We start from the raw sequence: 20,390 nt of genomic DNA on the forward strand, positions 1-20,390 counted from the left end.
AAAGCCGATGAATGGTGGAGGAGGAGGAGGAGGTGATGTTGGATGGCTTTTAATACGACGAGGAGTGCAAGCAGCAGCAGCAGCAGTGCATGCCAAGAGCCCGATCGGAATGTCCACAACGAATTGTTTCGAGTTACAAGTGGGAGGCTACACCTGTACACCACTCCACCATAAAGCTCATGGATGATATCTAAAGAACACCTACCCAAACACGATGCTAGTCGGTGCCGTATCCAACAGTTGGGTCATCCCGTTGTACTTGCGGCCGCGGAGATGGATCTCCGGAACGCAAGTAAACTTTGTTAGGTTCGATGCATATATCATTCATCACACGGTAAATGCCACACCCCAGCGAGTCAACTCGTAGCGTTCTTCTTTTCGTCGTTCTAAAATTTCTGCAAGTTATTCAATGATGATAATAAGTAATTTAAGATAAGATGGACGGGCAAATTAAATTGGGAGTTGATCGGGAGGGTCAACCCGAACACCAACGACCCCCTCCCACTTTGTGGTTGGAACACCGCGGGAAAGGAAGCCGACCGACCGACCGACCGACCTTCCTCGGCGTGTCTCGCTACGTGTTTGCCTCTTCGACACGTTCCACACCAACAGTGGCTGGGTCCGAACTCCGCCTCCACTTCCGAGTGGCTGATGCATCTCATTCCGCGGCTTCAGCTGCAACATTTGTGTGGGAATGGCATCATGCCGCTGACTAATAATTCTACGCGCAGGCGAAGCAGGGCGATGACGGTGCCCACCAAACATGGAGGCGGTTGCCATCTTTTGTGGAACCCAGGAATGGCCTCCGTATGAAAAGAGCCACTAGCACGGGTTTCGATCTTTACATTCGTCACAATCACAATGGTCGAATAATCATCTTCTCAGGAGGAGTTTAATCCGTGGTATCTGTCAAAATGTTCTTTCTTGGCAACTCGATCTGCTTCTCTCTCTCGCGGGGTCATGATCCAACTCGATCTGCTTCGTTGAAGGAGCTCCTTTCATCAGCCTCGACTATCTGGACATACCGTTTTCGTAGATCAAACTCGACGGAGGCAGAAAGGTTGATAAATAAGCGTACGTCGAATACCAAAAACAAATGAAAGCAGAAGCAATGAACTTTACACGCCCAGCTCAGGGCAAAGGCTCTTTTGTGTAGACATATGAGTTCTAGGAATCGAAGAACAAGAAATAAAGCTTTATGAGTCGTATAAATCGAAGAACGAGAAAGAAAGAGAAGAAGCTTTTCGTGTTCTGTGTGTATGCTTATGACTCGTGTTGTAAACGGAGAAGAAGCTCAAAACTCCTACTGAATAATGAATGCTATTGGAGAAATATCAAAGACGTAAAGAAGGTCAGCCAGCGAAATCAGTGCACCAATGCTGCAGATCGGGGCACACGCGACCACCACCACTTTCGAAGAAAAGGCTACCGGTTGTCATGTTACCTCATACGTACTCGTATCACAATTGCCAACGTACCATTCTTGGCATACAAAGAATCCATGTTTCATTAATAAACTTGAAATTAAATTGGCATTTGTATACTGTCTTGAGAAAAGATCTTATCGGTGCCATAATTTGCTTAATCGATGTGACTTATTAGCATAAACTAAAATAAGACAACAAAGACTCGTCTTTTAATTGATCTGAAATGATTCTAACGTATTGTTTAATTCCATAATTTTATGCTAATTTGGGTGAGTCGACTAAGTTTAGTAACCATCAATCATAAAATTGCAAGGACGGGAAGGTAACGAGGAATGGGGGCCAATCGAAATGATGCGCTACACCTATACAAGAGGATGCCGGCCGAGGGGTGTTTTTGGTAATCTACTTCGGACAGAGCGGCATACTCTCTATTTTGGGAGGGAGAGGCGAAATTAAAAGGACGGCGAGGGGTTGGGGTTTCTCAACTCCTCTCTCCCGTTTCTTGTTATTGCTCTTGGCGATTCATCCTGGGCATCGCCACCACGCTCGCCGTCGGTTCGTAAGGTATTCTCGCTGCTCGCTTCCTGTCAGTGTATTTATTTCATTTTGGCGATTGGTTTTTCTCGGGTTTTATCTCCACGAGAGATCCGATTTCGATGGTGTGTGTTCTCTTTGAAAAATCTGGTTCCGGTGGGTATGACGTGAAGTAAGGATTTATTCCGTTTCGTTAGATTCTAATATGCGGTCGATCTCGTTTCTTGATTATATCATATCGTCGTCGAGGGTTTCTTGGCTTGATGTAGGGTTCTTTTGTGTAGACATTTGTGTTGGGGTTTTAACTGTTTTTGTGTTTTGAGATTGGTGTTTGCTTTTAAACTGCCCATATAATCTCAGTTTTAATTACCACTTCGTATCTCCAGAAACTGTCTGATTGTAGTATTACTTCGGATTCTAAACATTCTTGAATCTGATGCTCCGGACTAGCATTGGAATGATCTGTTTGGTGGATTTACCATCTTACAGCTTTTTTCACATCATTCTTACTTTATAAGTTATATAGTTGATGGTTTTTAAAATCTTGCATTTGTTATGTAATCCTTAGCCTGAATTCTATTATCATTAGCATAAACCATTGCTTATTCTGTATGTATGCTGCTTTTTAGACTGGCTTGTCTAAAGTACGTCTTCATGAATCCTTTCACGTTTTATGCAAATCTTTGGCAAGTCTTTCAAAATCATTTGCCTCGAATGTGATTAAGAAGTTTATAATGCTTTTGTTAGTTTACATAATTGGTTAATGTGATTACGAAGTTTATAATGCTTTTGTTAGTTTACATAATTGCCTCGAATGTGATTACAAACAGGATGAAAAATCTGCAAACAGCGGCTTACTATTAATCATATTATGGTTCCTTATAACACAATTGGTTACGGAAATTGAGGGCAGTAGGATGTATTGATGAATAAGTGGGAAAGTAGAGTTTATGGAAGATAAAACAGGAAACAACTATTTACAATCACCACCCTTCTTGCTAATTTCTATTCGATTTAATGCTTCAATTAATCAATTAATCAGAACCTTAAGGGTATATCATAGAAATCAAGAGCGGTGAAAAATATTGATCAATACGTGGTAAAGTAGAGGTCATGGAAGATAGAAGGGGAAATAGTTTTTTACAATCATTACCCTTCTGACTAATTTCTGTTCGATTCAGCACTTTGAATAATCAAGGAATAAGAAACTTATGGTTATATAAGATCACTAATATTCGAAACATACATGCAAAACTATTTAAGTTATTTAAGCAGTCACAGCACCGTAACTGAGTGACGCTTGATGACTCAACTGGACCAACTTAAGTTAACCTTTTCAATCCTATTTGTGGGACCTGACAGTCATCCTGTAAATATGCAATTAAACTGTGATTTGCTGACATCACTATGTTTCTTTCATTGTTGCCAGCAAAAATTAGGAAGACAATTATCACGGAATGCTGAAAGATGTGCTTGCACACAAGAACCTTTTCTAAGGTTAATTACCATGGTGTTGCTCCGGATAAGCTACCATTGTTCGTCTTTGAGGATGCTACAGTAGACATTCATTTCCAATCCATGCTAGATACACAGTCACATAGTGGGTCTATAATTGTTCCGGTGGCTTTGATGTCTTATGACCTTGTGGAAGATGGTTGAGCTCAGCTTTGCTGGATATTGAATTCCGTAATAGTATATTACACTCTAGCAGGGGGGTTTAAGACAATTTTTTCCCCAGTGTCCTTGCTATATTAGAGATGGAAATGGAAAGTAAAGGAAGTGTGTTGATGCAGAAGTATGAGTTTGGGAGATTCCTAGGCAAAGGAACTTTTGCTAAAGTTTACTATGCTAGGAATTTGAAAACTTCCCAGGGCGTGGCTGTAAAAGTGATCGACAAAGAGAAGGTCATGAAGATAGGGCTTACTGATCAGATAAAGCGAGAGATTGCTGTGATGAGATTGGTGAGTCACCCAAATGTTGTGCAGCTTTATGAGGTAATGGCCACAAAATCTAAGATATACTTTATCCTGGAATATGTAAAAGGTGGTGAGCTATTTAACAAGATTGCGAAAGGTAGGCTCAAAGAAAATGTTGCACGGAAATATTTTCAGCAGCTGATCAGTGTCGTGGATTTCTGCCACAGCAAAGGCGTCTATCACCGCGATTTGAAACTTGAAAACCTTCTTATTGATGAAAATGGAAATTTGAAGGTTTCAGATTTTGGCTTGAGTGCTCTTGCAGAGTCCAAAAGGCAGGATGGTTTGCTCCACACAGCATGTGGTACTCCAGCATATGTTGCTCCTGAGGTGATCAGCAGAAAAGGATATGATGGTGCAAAAGCTGATATCTGGTCTTGCGGCGTGATTTTGTTTGTTCTCATGGCTGGTTATCTCCCTTTCCTTGATTCAAATCTGATGGAGATGTATAGGAAAATTGTAAAAGCCGACTTCAAATGCATGGGTTTGTTCCCATTGGATGTTAGAAGACTGCTTGTGCGAATTCTAGACCCAAATCCTAATACTAGAATGGTGATTGCAAAAATTATGGAAAATTCTTGGTTCAGAAAGGGACTTGATGGAAAATTATTGAACGATAAGAAGGCAACACAGGAAATTGATCCTTCTGATGATGTTGATGAAGTGTTTGATTCCTGCGGTAGCAACGGTGTTGAGGCAAAAGAGGAGATGGGAAAGCTTGCTAATTTAAATGCTTTTGACATCATCTCTCATTCGGCAGGATTTGATCTTTCAGGTTTATTTGAGGAGACCGATCACAGGAGAGAGGTAAGATTCGCGTCTGACCAGCCAGCTTCTTCAATAATCTCAAAACTGGAGGAAATAGCCAAGCGCCTGAAGCTAAAAGTGAAGAAAAAGGATTACGGGGTACTAAGAATGGAAGGATCAAAGGTTGGACGAAGGGGGGTTTTGGGCATTGATGCTGAGATTTTTGAGATTGCTCCAAAATTTCATATCGTGGAGATGAAGAAGACCCAAGGGGATGCCTTGGAATACGAGGAGATGTGGACGCAGGACATAAGACCGGCCCTTAAACATATTGTTTGGACATGGCAATGCGACCAGCAGCAACAGAATCTGTGACCTTGCTAACAAAGTTTAAGTTTGTTCTGATGCTTTTTGGTTAAGTGGTTCGCAGATTGGCGTTTGGTTTTGTTTGCTATCTCTGTCTAGGTTTCTTGTTGTGCTGTCATGTAGCTCTATGTTGTCAACATGTCGGTAATGCATGCTTCATCGATAAATTATGTCTTGTACGGTGGACCTTAGAATAGATGTGTGAGTGGGATGCTATGTCTAGGAAAAATTCAGTGAGAAGTCATTCATGGAAGGTTGTCTCTCAGATAAGGGCATATTTGAAGTGTGATGATGAGAAGGATGCAAAAATTAGTGATTAGATTGTTTTCTGTAGTCGATTTTAGTCGTTTTGGTTATAGGTTAGCTATTCAGAACAAGCTTAAACGTCATTTCTGCTGCCAAAATGTTGGTATGCTCCTGTGAGGAGCTAAATGTTAGGAAGAAAATGAGGAGGAGATACATACGGTAGGCATTCATTCGGTTGGTGTTTGGTTTACAGGGTTTGAATCTCTTGAGAAGTGGTGGAAGATTTGATGGGCATGGCCCTCTCGTTTTGGACTGACTAATCGGTAGCGTAGCCTTCCTTTCATCTTTCTAGACCCTGTGAAGGAAGGGGAGAATGTTCCACCACAATGAATTATTTGCGTCAAGCATTAGCTGATGTGATGGAAGTACTCCTCACAATTGGAAGCAATCATCATGCCGCCCGGAACACGCCATTCGAGGAGCGACAGAAAAAGGTTGTATTATATTATATGCAGAATCAAAACACTCATCGGTTCGTCGGTGCTTCTTTTGACTCGTAAAAGGTAATGCAAAGCACCTTGCAGAATAACTTACTGAGTGAACTTTGTAAGCTGCTCCAGCATTTGCTTTTAGAGGAGCGGGGGTGGGGGTTTAAACAAATAGAAGTTGGTCCAACTTAACCATCACCAATTATTATTATTATTTTTGAAACTTTAAACTCACAGAGATATTTGACTCGTATATTTCTCTTGCCCGTTCGCCACGAAGCGAAGCACATTAATTAGCAGTGGGAAGAAGAAGCTGAGGCAGCCAGGAATTGTGCGGAGCCTCAAACCTCCTTCCGGCGTGGATTATTGGATGGGTAAGTTTGCGGCGGCGGCGGAGCGTAAGAGAGTATATTGGGTCGTTTTCAGTCATAGTCTTGTGTAGAAACACGCCAGCACCATTGCTGTTCGAATCGATTCATGGAATCCATCAAAAGATACTAATGAATTCACCAGTTTGTTTATTAATGAAAAAAGGTTAGGTTTTGCTACTACTATCCTAGCTAGCTAGCTATAGCTAATTTACTTGATAGGACACCACTCTGCGTTGACGATAGCTTTGCTTCCTCAAACTTTTTCGCCATGCATCCCCATTTACGGTTCCGAGGGTAAGTAAGCATCATGTTCTTGGATGGAGGGAGGTGGTGCCTTGCCCTCTTTCCCTTGCAACCACTATCGGGTCCATCATCTTAATTGCCGGACATTCAGATTAGAAGAAGAGGGTGCATTGAACATGGCGGTGGCGGTGGCTGGTCATCATCCTTCCATGTGCTTCAGGAACAGTGTCATGAGACGTGTGCGTGGTGGTCCGCCACACTATTCCATCGTCATCCTACCACTACCGCTACTGCTACCAGAAAAATCGGCAAGGTTGTCTAACCATAGGAGGTGGTCCGAAACCTAATCCCTAGCTTACCTATCACGATGACATTGCACACGTCGATGCTAGAGAGAGAAGCCATCCAAACAAACACTTTCTCGATGAACCCTCCCTCCTCTTGTCATCTCGCGACTACTCTAACCTCCAGAAACTTTTCCTGTGTCGGGCAATTAACGGTAAGAGACCACCACCTACAGAGCCTAGTCAAAGGTGTTGTTCCATTCCAACGCTTTCAGACACACAGCCGAGTGTTCCTTCCCACATATATGTATCGAATCATGGCTTGTTGGAAAAGGTCTGCAGGTAGAATGAAGTCTCCATCGAATGGATCGTCACGTTCGACCACCCACACACATCGAGCGTTCTTCTTTCTTCCGGTGAAATGCTTCTCACACCCACATAGAATAGAGTCCTTCCTGTTTCGCTGGGTCAAGATGTGGGGTGGTCGATCACGTACATGTGCAGACCAAATTGTGGCGGAAGCTATTTGGATTGACCCGAGGCGATTTAATGAGATCGACCGCAGCGATTACGTTATTACGATGAGCATGGACCATACGCGACACAAACCAATGACAGGCCACCACCACCCACCCTGTGGGTCTAGGCGTACCCTCATCGCATTCATTCATGTACTTACTTCTTGTCCATGGAACCGAGACCCCAAACAAAGGAGCTTTGACCTCTTTTGGAGGAAAGCGAAGATGGGATGCTGCTCACGGTCTTCAATAGGCCATTGAAAGTGACTGCCCCATGTGACACACACACACACACACACACACACACACACAAAGAGGAAGCCTCTCTCCCTCCCGTATGGTCCATTTGAGACATTACATCAACTTGGCCTCGTAAGTGGGTGGTTGTAATTCGTGCGCATCCGGCAAGCAATTCATCTCTTAAATTTTAATTCCCGTCGGTCAAACGAGACATAGAAGAAGAATTAGATCTCTAAATCCATACCAAACCATATCGGACTCCGATTTCCCCTCGTTAAATTACTACCTTGTGGCCCATCACATGTTCCAGAAATGGCGATCTAAGGGGGCATCGAATGAGAACACGAAGAAGTGATCCTCGCTCTCATGCTCACTGTCCCACAGACATCAGAACGTGTGTGTGATTCCTCGTTGCAAGGGTCCCGATGGTGTGTTAGCATCGATGAATCATGGGATCTTTAATTTGTTCCTCCTCCTTGCTTTTGCGTGTACAACATGTCGAAACAGACTCGGCTCAATCCATTGCATTGCTTGTGGACTTCTCATACTGTTTTGGAGGCTTCTCCTCTTTTTCTTTGTTTCCAGCTGCTACGGACAACCAAACTACGTCCAACTTCTGCAACCGATGATCTCGACCTTAACCACAAAGTATCCGACGGAGAGTCCGACACTGATCCAACTGGATACGAAAAAGAAGGGAAAAAGATATGCCCCTCCCTCCCTTTCGACGGAATGATTCCACCGTAGAATATTCTTGCCACTCATTTCAACGCTTTGAGACTGCCTCTTTGTGAAACAGGCGCCTCCAACAAGATTCCTTTGCGTAAAAGCATATACAGCTTGTGGTGTTTGGCGACACAGTCCCCTCCTTCCTTCCCATATGCTTCCGAGGATACATGGTATGAGGAGAATGGAAGGCTTCCAAATGGAAGATGGGAAATCTAATTATTTGGCCTCGATGAAAATTAGCAGCAATCGTTGCTTTTGTCCATTGGCAGGAGAATAACTATTGTGATTCTTTTCACGATTATGAGAACATAATGCGATGGGATCGCCGTGCGGGCACAGTCAATGGCGATAGGCGTAGCTACTTCCCATGCGTGCTTGCTGTGTATTTATTTGTCCGCTGCAAAAGCGAGCGCCACCACCCATGCCTTTCCCCAACACTAGAGACCAAAATAAGAGTACAAAGCTAGTGCCAAGTACAAAGGCCACCCATCCACCAGCACTTCCCCCTCGGCCTCCAGTTAGCTCCCACCGCTACAAAGCAATAAAAGCAACACGAAGAAGAGAGCGAGAGTGGGAGACGAAAAAGGAGATCCCAGATTAATTACCCTATTTACGACTGGTAACCTGTCCTTTTCCTCTTTCCCTTTGAGTTAACGATGATTCCTCGATGATAATAATCCTTCAAGCGTGTCATACCGCTTGATCATTCTCATTCTCCTTCGTATCGCCAAGGCCGTCCCCGCCGCCATTGCCCGCTGCTGCTGCAACAACGGCTCCGTCGCGGCCGCCGCTATCGCTGACGAGCGGTAGGCTCTTGGTGACACTGCCGTGGCGAGTCCATGCGGTGACGGACCAGTCCCAGGCGCGGAGGACGATGTAGGTGCCGATGCCACCGATGAGTCCGTAGGCGATGGAGTAGGTTAGGGGCATGAGGATCATGGTCATGAAGGCTGGGATAGCCTCCGTCATGTCCTCCCACTTGATTTCCACCACCGCCTTCATCATGAGCACCCCGACCAGCACCAGCGGTGGCCCGACCGCCCACGCCGGTATCGAAGCCAGCAGCGGTGTGAAGAAGAAGGCCAACAGGAAGTAGGCCGACACCGTGAGCGCTGTCATCCCGGTCCGGCCCCCCTCCTTGATCCCCGTCGATGACTCGATGAAGGCCGTCACCGGCGACGTGCCCAGCAGTGAGCCCACCACGATGGCGACCGCGTCCGACATAAAGGCGAAGTACTGCCCCTCGAAGTCCCCGTTGTCGTCCACGTAGCCCGCGAAGCGCGCCATGGAGTAGAGCGTGCCCGTGGTGTCGAGCACGTCCACGTAGAGGAAGGTGAGGAGCGCCTCCCAGAAGCGGCCCGTGCCGATGCCGCTGAAGCTGAGCGCCCCCGCCGTGGACTCGATTCGGTGTACGTCCACCACCTTCTTGAAATAGCGGTAAGCCTCGTTCCCCTCCAGGGTGTCCGGGAAGGCGGTGACCGAGGTGTGGCGAAACCAGGAGACGGCGGTGACGAAGACGATGCCGTAGATCATGGCGCCCTTGACGTTCTTGATGAGACAGAAGGCTATGATGAGGAAGCCGACGACGCCAAGCCAGAGGGTAGGGGACTCCATGCGGCCGTGCAGACAGAGAACGTCGCCGGAGACGGTGCCTCCTGGGATGAGGGCCACGGTTCCGTTGTCGAAGACCTCGACGGGGGCGAGGTAGGCGCGGGCCTCGCGGGGGCAGGCGGCGAGGGTGACGAGGGTGGAGGAGCTGTAGCCGACGAGGCCCACTCCTTGGTTGCTCTGGAGGCCAATGAAGGCGAGGAATAGGCCGATACCAGCAGAGGAGGAGATGCGGACGGGACGGGGCACGAGCTTGGCGAGGCGAGCGCGGAAGCCGAGAGCAGATATAAGCAGGAAGAGGAGGCCCTCTAAAAAGACGGCGGCGAGAGCGGTTCGGTAGGGGAGGTTGCCGGAGCCGTTGAAGCCGACGACGGTGTAGGCGAAGTAGGCGTTGGTGCCCATACCGGGGGCCAGCGCCAGGGGTAGGTTGGCCAAGGCGCCCATGATGAAGGAGCCGACGATGGAGGAGGCGGCGGTGGCGACAATGAGGTCGCGGCGGGCGCGGTCGACGCAGGCGGCGTAGCCGGCATCCACGGGCGGGAGGAGGCAGGAAGGGGAGGGGCGGAGGCAGTCGTCGATTGAGCAGGTGGCGCCGGAGTCGGCGAGGATGGAGGCGTTCACTGCGAGGATGTATGCCATGGTGAGGAAGGTGGCAGTGCCGGCACGCAGCTCGGTGGTGAAGGTTGTACAGCGCTCCGCCAGCTTGAACCACCGCCCGACCCACGACTTGGACACTGCCTCGTTGAGGCGCCTGAGTCGGGATCCGCTCGACGTCCCCATGTCTGCCGTCGAATCCATTCGGAAGAGAGAGAGAGAGAGAGAGAGAGAGAGAGAGAGAGTGGGGGGGGGGAAGATACGAGAAGAGCGGGCACTTATGCTTAACAAAGAAAGTAAAGACCTGAGGCACGCGGTGGGTTTTTGTAAGAATCACAAAAGAATAGGAAGGGTTTATATATATATATGTCTCTCTCTCTCTCGACTCACACTTCGGCTTTCCACCGCGCTCAAGTACTGTACCTGCTGGGTTGCTCTCGCACTCTGCTTGCCTCCTTTTTCTTCTTTCCGCTCGTTGTTGTTGCTCTCTCTCTCTCTCTCTCTCTCTCTCTCTCTCTCTGTATATATATATATATATATATATATATATATATATATATATCTCGCTGGCATCCCCACTTATTAATTCGTGTAGCAGCTGATTAATTTGCCGTGGAGACTTCCTGGATCTGCCAAGTCGATCGCTTTCCCTATGGATGAGGGCACCTGTTTACTAAGTTTCAGGAGGACATGGACCCGCCCACCCCCCAACTTCTCGTTAGCTTCTTTCTTTGATCATCTATCTACCACTTCTCTATGTTCTAGGAGGGTGCTACGGGAATTCTCGAAGGCAGATACTTCTCTCTCGAACATGTCCTTATGGTAGTGGAATGAGATGGACATGTGAAACCTCCATCTTCGCGCATCACCTACGAGTTGGATTATACTGTACAACATGGAAAAGTCCTAAGTCCCTCGTCAGCCTCTCCAAGATATGGGATCGTCTCAGTTTAAATTCTCATATATATATATATATATATATATATATATATATATATATATATATATATATATATATATATATATATATATATATATATATATATATATATATATATATATATATATATATATATATGAAGAATGTCACTCAGGATTCTATAACACCTTTTTCCATTGTACGTAAGGCTAGTTGGATGATGGATACAAGGGATGATAGCAAATCCCCAGTATCATGCATAGTAATCACACAGCTACAAATTCTGAAACTGTAGTTTCGCCACAGTTCTATTTACTTACTAGTCCTCACTTTATAATCAAAAGTCTTTCGCCGCTTATTCCTCCACGTCTAAAAGAGCATGCAAAAAGATCAAAAAGTATAAAAGGGGAGGCATCGAATGGAGTGTTCTTCCTATTAAACTCTGTGTAGGGCCAAACCCTTAATATGGAAACAATTGAATTTAAATGTAAAGGATTAAAAAGAGAGAGAGAGAGAGAGAGAGAAAAGTTTAAGAGATGAATGCGGATAACATGCATCCACGATGCTATTCTGAATCACTAATCTCGGTGTAAGACCGCTATACCGCATTGTTGGTGATATATTAAAACTTTTGCAGTTATTAATTGCTTTATGGTAAAAAAAAAGAAAAAGTCACGATAGATTCTTTTGTTACTTTCATCGAGGAAGAAGAGAGTACAGTACTCTCCTCGACCCCACTGGTGCTTCATTGCTTTTCGACGGGGAGTCCTTAACACTGCAGTGGATGTTCACTGTACTTAACCCGAATGGTATATTCAGCTTTGCTTGTTCTAATGACGGGAAGAGAGGGAGAGAGATAGTCTTTTCTGTAATTTATTACCCTTAGTATTTTGATCTTTATAGTTTTAAAAATTATATTAAGATTATTATACTTACGAAAATAAAATATTTAATTATGTTTCTCCCCACATCGTTGATTCTATTAATAAAAATATCACGAGATTTATCACCGAGTACATATCGACTATATTTCACTTTCATTTATTACTAAATATGTATGATATTTTCATCAGAAGAATCGACCGAAGAAACGAAACTAAATATTTTAGTTTCGTAAGTATTAAGTATAAAAATTTAAATATAACTTTTAAAGATGTATGAATCAAGATATTGAATTTCAGTTTTACAATAGTAAAGAAATATTCGTATTCATATGATATAAGAAGAAGGCTGCAAGATGGGATTTTTTTTTATTCAACACGTACGAACGTGTATACTAATAGAATAAGAACACAAATGATGGACGTTCGGTGCATATGATGATCTCCAGGACACCAATATTTCTCCTTCTTAGGAAAAGAATGTATATAAGAGAGAGAGAGAGAGAGAGAGAGAGTATAGTATGATTATTCTACGAGTCTTCCCCGGCGGCCGGTTCATGCAACTTGCGATTTATTTATGTTCAACGTTACGTATGACACTGCCGATTCGTGCAAGCCGTTTCCTTATGCTTCATCACCATCAACAACTTGATTCGACACCGCTTCTCCATCGACCTCAACTTTTCACCCTTAATTACGATCTATCTAACATCAACCTAATCCTTAAACTACTCCCAACCTAATCCCTGCCGTCACCCTCGTTGTCGCAGGCAGTCTACTTATCTACGATCATCATCATCCCCGCTTGTCTACTACTCACCGCAGCCCGAGAGAAACATATGCATCGATTCAGTTGATGGGGCCCATCATCTATCTCGCTGAACCAACAAGGAACAGCTCCTCGATCGATCGCCCCCACTTCCATCATCAAACACCAAGCACTTGATCTTATCACCATATTGTTTGTGTGTGTGTGTGTGGGGAGGTGGTCAAATACTAATGAAGAGGTGAACAACCATCACACCATTCCCCAAGTCAACAACCAAATGCCTTTTGCTTTATATATAAAAAAGAATTGTCGAGGAAGCATAACCCAAATTGTTTATCTATACTGCATGCGGCAGCTTCTTTCATAGCCTATTCTGATATATGTATCACTCGGAAGGCTCCGGCATTCCTTCACCGGAGGTGAGGCGCTGTTTCCTTCTTTTCTCGTTTCTTTCTCTCTATCTTCTCATCGCACCTAAATTAGGATGCTATCCCGTTGCTCAGAACTCTCCGACGACGACGTCCTTATCAAGCAGGATGATAAGTTCCACTCGAGGCTGCTCTCCAGAGAAAACTCTTCGGCCAATCCTTCCCTTAGAGTCTACTATGGAGTGGCCGCTGGAGCTGTGCCTTTCCTGTGGGAGTCTGAGCCTGGAACACCCAAGAACATCATCTCCGACGGCACCCTCCCTCCCCTCAGCCCACCACCCTCTTTTTTCTCCAGCCCCGGGAACAGAGAACCCAAGAAGTCCACCAAGCCCACTCTCATCCGTGCCGTACTGCCTAAGCTCATACTGAGGAAGTTACAGAGGCCATCTTCGTCTTCCATGACGTTGATATCGCCATCGGAGTCGTCTATCTCCGCCTCCTCCCCAAAGGCTTCGATCGCCGGTGATGCTTCTCCGACATCGTTCTTCTGCTTCATGGCGCGACAGGGAGCCACGTGTGGGCTCAAGGGTGCTACTCGGTAGCGCTCATAGGGAGCCCACGGTTGGTATGGGTCGTCAGGTGGTCGGCAAAGTTACTGCTGTCCAAATTGTAACTTCGTGGGACAAACTCTCCGGTTGTAATTCTCATACGTACGCATAAAAGAAAAGACGTATACGGTGTCTCAAATATTTGTTCTAAAAGTATTTGCATTAGCATAATTCATGCGACACCACAAACCCATCTTCTTCGCCAATATTTCATACTCGACGCGTGGTGTAAGTGGTGACACAGGAAAAGAGGCTCGCTCCGATTGATGAGATCCATTGACGTATCCCCCAGTATAGAACAGTCAGGTAATCTTTTTTAGCTCGGGAGATAGATGCCTCACAAGTTTGCTTTTCAACGAGTGATTCTTGCCATGTTCTATGTCAATGCAACTGTAACAAAGCAAAATCTTCTCTTGGGTTCGCTAGAGGACCGACCAAAGGATACAACACATGTTTGGGCCTGTCGGAGTAGTTCCTGCGAAGCCTTCTCTTGCTTTTGTCATCTGTATCAGCAACTTATCTTCGATCGTAAAGGAGCAGTCGCTGCCAAGCCTCGGGGATTTTAATCGAGCCTTCTCAAAAAGTGATCGTTGCATGTCTAACGAAACACAAAAGTTGTGCTTTAGAGAATCAACAGTTTCAATCACCCCTGATTGAAACTGTCGTTAGCACTTGGCAAAGGATGAAAAGGTGAAACACTTCTCAACATAAGATCGTAAGAAAAGTAATCCACTGAACGAGCTAATTTCCAACAGAGAAGGCAGATCCAGAGGCTGGAGCAGAGCACATATATCTCTTTGGTAGGTCGAGGAAAGGGACAGTGCACGGTACAGAACACCAACGAGACTCGACTTCATATGATGTTACATAAAAACTTCGAACTGCTCCACGGAAAACCATAAAAGTTCAACGACGATGGACAGTAGTACTGACGACCGGGGCTAGCTACCATATTATTAGTACTGATTAATGCAAAATATTATATCCTTTTCTTTACTCGGTTCATGTATAACCTTAATTGACCATCCTGCAGTTGTTCCTGATCTCCCCCTGGGAGCCCGTGAGAGGGCTGATGTCCCCCATCTTGATCATAGCTGCGGCAAAATCCGACGCGAACTTGCTGGGGCTGGCGCTGTAAGTCTTCACCAGGGAGTCAGTGGATCCGTTGCCGAACAGCTGTTGATCCGAGTGAAGGAGGCCCTTGAGGTTGACCAGGTTCTTGAAGTAGTCATTGTCGAAGGTGGTCGGAGTTTGGAGGTCCAGCGGTGCCAAGTTGCCGTCGCCTGAGCCGGAAGTGCTGGGACAGTTGGACTGCCTGGTTGTGGCAAGGGAGCTATCGATGTTGTTGTCGTTGTAGATACGGGATCTGAAGGAGATGCATCTGGCTTGGCCGATGGTATGCGCTCCTGTTACAAGGAGAAGATAGAGTACTTGTATCGGGACAAAGTAGCAGCCCATCTAACTAATGCCGTCTGATGCTAAGAGGTTTTTGAGTTCTTGAACTCATTTGCCACTTCAAAATATCTTTTACCGATCGACAGTAGTGTTTCCCATCACCAATAGAATCAATCGGTCAGGAATTTCTGGAACGTATCGTATGACAATTTATGGAAGTCGAAATTGTTTTAGAAAGGAATGCATTGCCAGAGAGAAAGGCTGATTTACAACACCACTAAATATTGTCATACGATATGTTTGGCACGGTGGTAATGATGAAAGCAGAGAGGAATCGGTACCGGAGTTAAAGAGGGGAGTCAAACCTGCAAGTGCAACCATGTCCTGTCTGGAAAGACCCTGCGCTGAGAACTTGGAGATGAGATTGCTAAGGCTGGAGGATGGGGGTGGGATGTTATTGTTAGCCCCGGAGAGGCTTGCAGTCTTCGCGTCCCTTCTTCCCAGCTTCACATCCCAATTAGGCCCACCTAGCTGCATTCACCGTCAAACAGACATTTACCATCCGATTCTTAGTCTACGACAAGAATAGATCGAGGTGCCAAAAAAGAAAGTGGAAAGGCGGAGCGTTGCGAGTGGTACTTACGATGACCACCGCATCTCTTGCAGTGATAGCGAGGATGTCGGCGCAGGAGACCACTCCCGGGCAAGCCTTCTCCACCGCCGTTTTTATCTTATCGATCACGTCGAATCCTCTCACTGAATTCTGATTGGGAGTTGCGGTCTTTTCCCCCGTGAAGTTTGATGTGTCATCCAAGAGCAACGACGCATCACACCCCTGTAAACAGAATCATGGTCGATGCATTTTATCAGAGCATGATAACAAGAGGTCAGCACTGCAAGAGGGTAAGTCCACACTCCTTCGTAGATGGACTACGCACGGCGTGTGGCCGGTCAAAAAATGAGAACATGGTTCTAAAACCTCTGCATCAGCTTGCGACATAGCAGAGCAGCTGAATGATTAGCTACAGAGCATGCCTGCCTACGTACGTTGACAAAGCAATCATGGAAGAAAAGGCGAAGCAGAGAGGCGCCCATCCGCTGTTCGCTGTAGATGGCGGAGTGGACCACTGGCTTCACCGTCGACAACAGATTGGGGCACGACGAGGAGTAGAAGCCGGTGGAGAGCTGCGCAGATGCGCTCCCCAAAACTGAAAGTAGCAGCACAACGGAGACATAGGTCGCGGCCATACCTCTCCTTGTAGTGTAACTCTATCCGCGTTTGGGTTGGGAAGAGCGAGCCAGATATTGGGTGGTATATATATCCATAGGAAGAAGCATGAAGCTAGCTAGCTGTAAAGCAAATTTCTTACGACCTGTTGGTGGGCTGCAATATCCATTACTGTTCACCCCTGATTGGCAGAGATTCATTTGGGCAAGTTTGACGAAAGTGCGACACATACGCTTGATTAGATGCGAAGGAAGCGCGGCCGGGTTTGACATTGGAGGTAAAGCATCATGACAGACGTACAGCGACTGCTTCTGCTTCTGCTTCTGCTTCTTCCAAGAAGAAGAACCACAGCATGCATGCACCCACCCACCGTGGTTCTCCATCAATTTTCTCTCCATAATGGGGGTTTCATCATCAAGAGAGATGATAAAGTGATACTTGATGGAGAAGAAACTCCATGAAGTCTCTGACCTTAGAATGGTCTGTGTCTCCGTGACTCGACTCTTTCATGAGGTTGCCGATGACAAGTAGTTTTATTTTTCTTAGTAATAAGAAGGTCAGCGTTTTCATAAAAGTCATCGGTGGCCAATCATTAAATTGATTTCTTTGTACCTTATTATTATTTAAGAAAAATAATTGAGCTAGCGTTGTTATAGGTCATGACCCGAGTCGTGATCGAGACACACACACAGACGCACCACGAAACGCTCAAATCTACCTCAACTTGAAATCAGCCCTCCATCGTGCATCGCATTCAGCAACTTTAGGTTTATATCCTGGGGATCTGATTTTTGTTCCAGTTTATAGTCGGATCTGACGACATGCATCCTTTCTTCTTCCTCCAACCACGACCACGATCGATCCACAGTCCAACTTGTTTAGTTGAGGAGTTAACATCTTTATCAATGCTGATAGATCCTTCCTCCAAACCTGCTGCAACAAAACAAGTGGACTTTTTAGGGCTAGAGAGGCAACAATCACGGCACTCGATAGCATGAGCAAACAAGTCGAAGAAAACGAGTGTTTTTTCGACTGAAAAAGAGTGAGTGCAGAACGTCGATCACTGTCATGCGTGTCAAAAGCTGCAGTCGCCATGTTTTATGGACTCTCACCGTCAGTTTATGCAACACCTTGAGCCAATAATTGGTTTGGGAAAAACGATAGAACATCAGTTTTAACGTTGTCGAAGACAACGTTAGGTATTATTAGAATGCGTCAAAGCGGTGCATGTAATGATCTCCACAGTCCCACCCGACGACATTTCCTACGTGCTTAGACAAGACTGGACAGTCAAAAATCTTCTGCCACTCCCTATCATATCGAGGCACAGATTCGGCTGCCCAACCAAGAGGAAGAAAAGATTTAGCACGAAGAATCGAGCAGCTTTTGGTGGTTGAAGACTGTTTCGAAGGCGATTCATTCAGTTCACATTCAAGTCTCCGTAGACTTGGATATGATTAGTTAAAGCCTATGCGTCCTTTGTGTTACTTCCTTCTCAAGCCTTGCAACCCCCAAGTCCAAGTTGTCGGCGACTGCCACCTTCTACTGAAACTTTTAGTGACGGGCTTTGCTTTTTCTTTTATCTTTTATTATTATTATTATTATTTTTGGTGCACGACTTTGTCGTGGTTGTTATTGGCTTCTTTCCTCTCCTATGTTCGCGGTTTCCAGCGTGAAATTGGTGGCCATCATTATTACTATCATGATTATTATTTTGCCCTTCCAGGTAGGAAAGGATCTCATTGAAATTGAATTAGTCTTGAGGTGTGTGTGTCTCTGTGTTTTAGCAGTTGGTTTCACACCACGCCTTTGGGGTGTTGCTTGCGATGGGCCTCCGCCGCCCTCCGCCCCAAGCCATCCGACGGTAGGGGGAACAAGTCAACAGTCTGGGCTGGCTCTCGGTCAAGCCTGTGTAGCGGGCTTTCCCACATTGGCACAATCATCGTAGAAGGCCGTCAAAGTTTGGCCCATAGTTCCAGCTTGACCATCATAGAAGGCTGTTCGGAGTAATGCCCGATTTGTAGATATATAACGGTTCAAGACTAATTACATATTATTTCTTATAATTAATTCTTTTTTATCATCTTAATTTTTATATTTTTAATATTATATTAATATTGTATATATTTAAAAATTATTTAATCATGTTTCTTCTTGTTAGATCTACTAACAGAAATACCACATATACTGCCATATATAAAAAATAAAATAGTGTTAAAAATATAGTTTCATAGTGCTAGTATTCTCATAATGCCCGATTTGTAGATATATAACGGTTCAAGACTAATTATATATTATTTCTTGTAATTAATTCTTTTATCATCTAATTTTTTTTATATTTTTTAAATATTATATTAATTTTTTTATATATTTTAAAAAAAATAAAATATTTAATGATGTTTCTTCTCGTGTTGTTAGCTCTACTAATAGAAATACCACATATACTGCCATATATAAAACAGTGTTAAAAATATAGTTTCATAGTGCTAGTATTCTCATTAAAAAAAATAGAAAGGATTTCTCTTATGATACTGTTTCCTCCTCACGATTGTTGTAGAGTTGTGTTAGGCTAACAGTCCATGGTTCAGCCCATGGTTGGCTTGAACAACCCATAGCACATTTTTTCTCTTAATCTAATCTTAATTCATATTAGAGAGTATGTGGTGGTTGTAAAAAGAGGAGGAAAACTGTAGCAATGCGGTAGATTTTTTGCAGCAGCATCTTGATTAAAAGAGGAGAAAAAGTCAGAAAAACAAGAGAAAGAAAATGATGAAAACAAGGACAACGCAGTGAAACTGTTTTCAATCATCTAATAGTGTTCTCATCTCAGGTTAGATCAAATCTACAATAGGCTCTTACTGTGATCCTTGTATCCCATTTATTCTCTTATAATTATTGTTTGGGTTTTAGGCAAGAGATTGAGATTTGTATATTCATTATTTTTATAGTGAATTATCTCTAGTTTACCTCGTGATTTTTACCCTTCACTTTGAATAGGTTTTTGCACGTAAATCTTGGTGTCATATTTGATTGTGATTTTTATTTAACTTCGTTGCATGTTATGACCTGTTAATATTTGTTCATATACAAAAGTTTAGTTTCACTTTATATCCCACCAAGTTATTGGTTTCTCGATTGCTGAGAATATCATTGTAAACTTTTTTTTAACCTTGATTTGATGTCAATTTTATAAGTATAAAAATTTGAATATAATTTTTAAAAATATAAATATCATAAAGGTAACTAACCATATGATAGAATATGTAAGTAGCCTATAGGCCGGTTGATGTGATTCATTTGATACTCTTGTGTATATAGATAATAAATATATTAAATATGAAAAAATAAAATTATCCATGTAGCTGAATAATATATTTATGGTTCTGACCTCCTATGATGAAGGGATAACTTTTTAATGTCAATTTTGATACATTTCATTATTTTTTATTCTAACAAGACAACTTATGATCCATGCATGTATCACACTTTGATTGATAGGAAATGTTTCTCGTATCACACTTTGATTCATGCACGCCCACCTCCGAGTCTGATTCAAACGCCCTTCCCTTCCCGCCCTCGCTTCCCAGGAAGCCACTCGATCTCAGATCTCGATGTGTGTGTATCAAGAAATTGTCACGGCGGAGGAAGAGGTCGAGATGGAAGCCGGCGGCGTCGGGGCAATCCCCTCATCTCCGATTCGGGTAAGTCCCATCATCTTCCATGTCGATCGATCGACGAAAGCCTAACCCTCTTTTCGTCCAGTTCTGTCTTCACTAGTCTTCTTGATTTCTTTCTTTGCTCGTGTGTTTGCCTTCTTTTGATCCGCGTGGTTGGCGCAGATCAAAACCCTA

General features: G+C 44.3%; 3 protein-coding genes across 3 annotated transcripts; 1 reads left to right on the plus strand and 2 right to left on the minus strand.

Moving 5' to 3' along the window:
• The first annotated feature begins 1,851 nt into the window (after positions 1-1,851).
• On the plus strand, positions 1,852-5,631 carry LOC135614566 (CBL-interacting protein kinase 18-like). The gene is made up of 2 exons (XM_065112057.1): positions 1,852-1,991; positions 3,391-5,631. Exon 2 carries the CDS (start codon positions 3,719-3,721, stop codon positions 5,057-5,059), a length of 1,341 nt encoding a protein of 446 aa, XP_064968129.1. The 5' UTR covers positions 1,852-1,991; positions 3,391-3,718; the 3' UTR covers positions 5,060-5,631.
• A 2,560-nt stretch (positions 5,632-8,191) lies between these two features.
• LOC103987318 (adenine/guanine permease AZG1-like) lies at positions 8,192-10,834 on the minus strand. Its single transcript, XM_009405582.3, has one exon. The coding sequence runs from the start codon at positions 10,573-10,575 to the stop codon at positions 8,860-8,862; it is 1,716 nt and encodes a 571-aa protein (XP_009403857.3). The 5' UTR covers positions 10,576-10,834; the 3' UTR covers positions 8,192-8,859.
• Positions 10,835-14,624: 3,790 nt separating this feature from the next.
• Positions 14,625-16,609, minus strand: LOC103987320 (peroxidase 4). The gene is made up of 4 exons (XM_009405585.3): positions 16,359-16,609; positions 15,955-16,146; positions 15,677-15,842; positions 14,625-15,322 (listed from the first exon to the last, which is right to left on the minus strand). The coding sequence occupies exons 1-4, from the start codon at positions 16,557-16,559 to the stop codon at positions 14,931-14,933; spliced, it is 951 nt and encodes a 316-aa protein (XP_009403860.2). The 5' UTR covers positions 16,560-16,609; the 3' UTR covers positions 14,625-14,930.
• Positions 16,610-20,390: the final 3,781 nt, after the last annotated feature.

The sequence above is a fragment of the Musa acuminata genome, chromosome BXJ2-6, assembly GCF_036884655.1.
Source record: "Musa acuminata AAA Group cultivar baxijiao chromosome BXJ2-6, Cavendish_Baxijiao_AAA, whole genome shotgun sequence".
In the NCBI taxonomy this organism is placed as follows: domain Eukaryota; kingdom Viridiplantae; phylum Streptophyta; class Magnoliopsida; order Zingiberales; family Musaceae; genus Musa; species Musa acuminata.

Bases quoted from the DNA above. Each gene is read 5' to 3' on its own strand.
- LOC103987318 (XM_009405582.3), bottom strand. From the start codon at position 10,575: ATGGATTCGACGGCAGACATGGGGACGTCGAGCGGATCCCGACTCAGG.
- LOC135614566 (XM_065112057.1), top strand. From the start codon at position 3,719: ATGGAAATGGAAAGTAAAGGAAGTGTGTTGATGCAGAAGTATGAGTTT.
- LOC103987320 (XM_009405585.3), bottom strand. From the start codon at position 16,559: ATGGCCGCGACCTATGTCTCCGTTGTGCTGCTACTTTCAGTTTTGGGG. The intron at 16,147-16,358 runs GTACGTAGGCAG...TTCTGTTTACAG, and splicing joins TCCATGATTGCTTTGTCAAC to GGGTGTGATGCGTCGTTGCT. The intron at 15,843-15,954 runs GTAAGTACCACT...CGGTGAATGCAG, and splicing joins CAAGAGATGCGGTGGTCATC to CTAGGTGGGCCTAATTGGGA.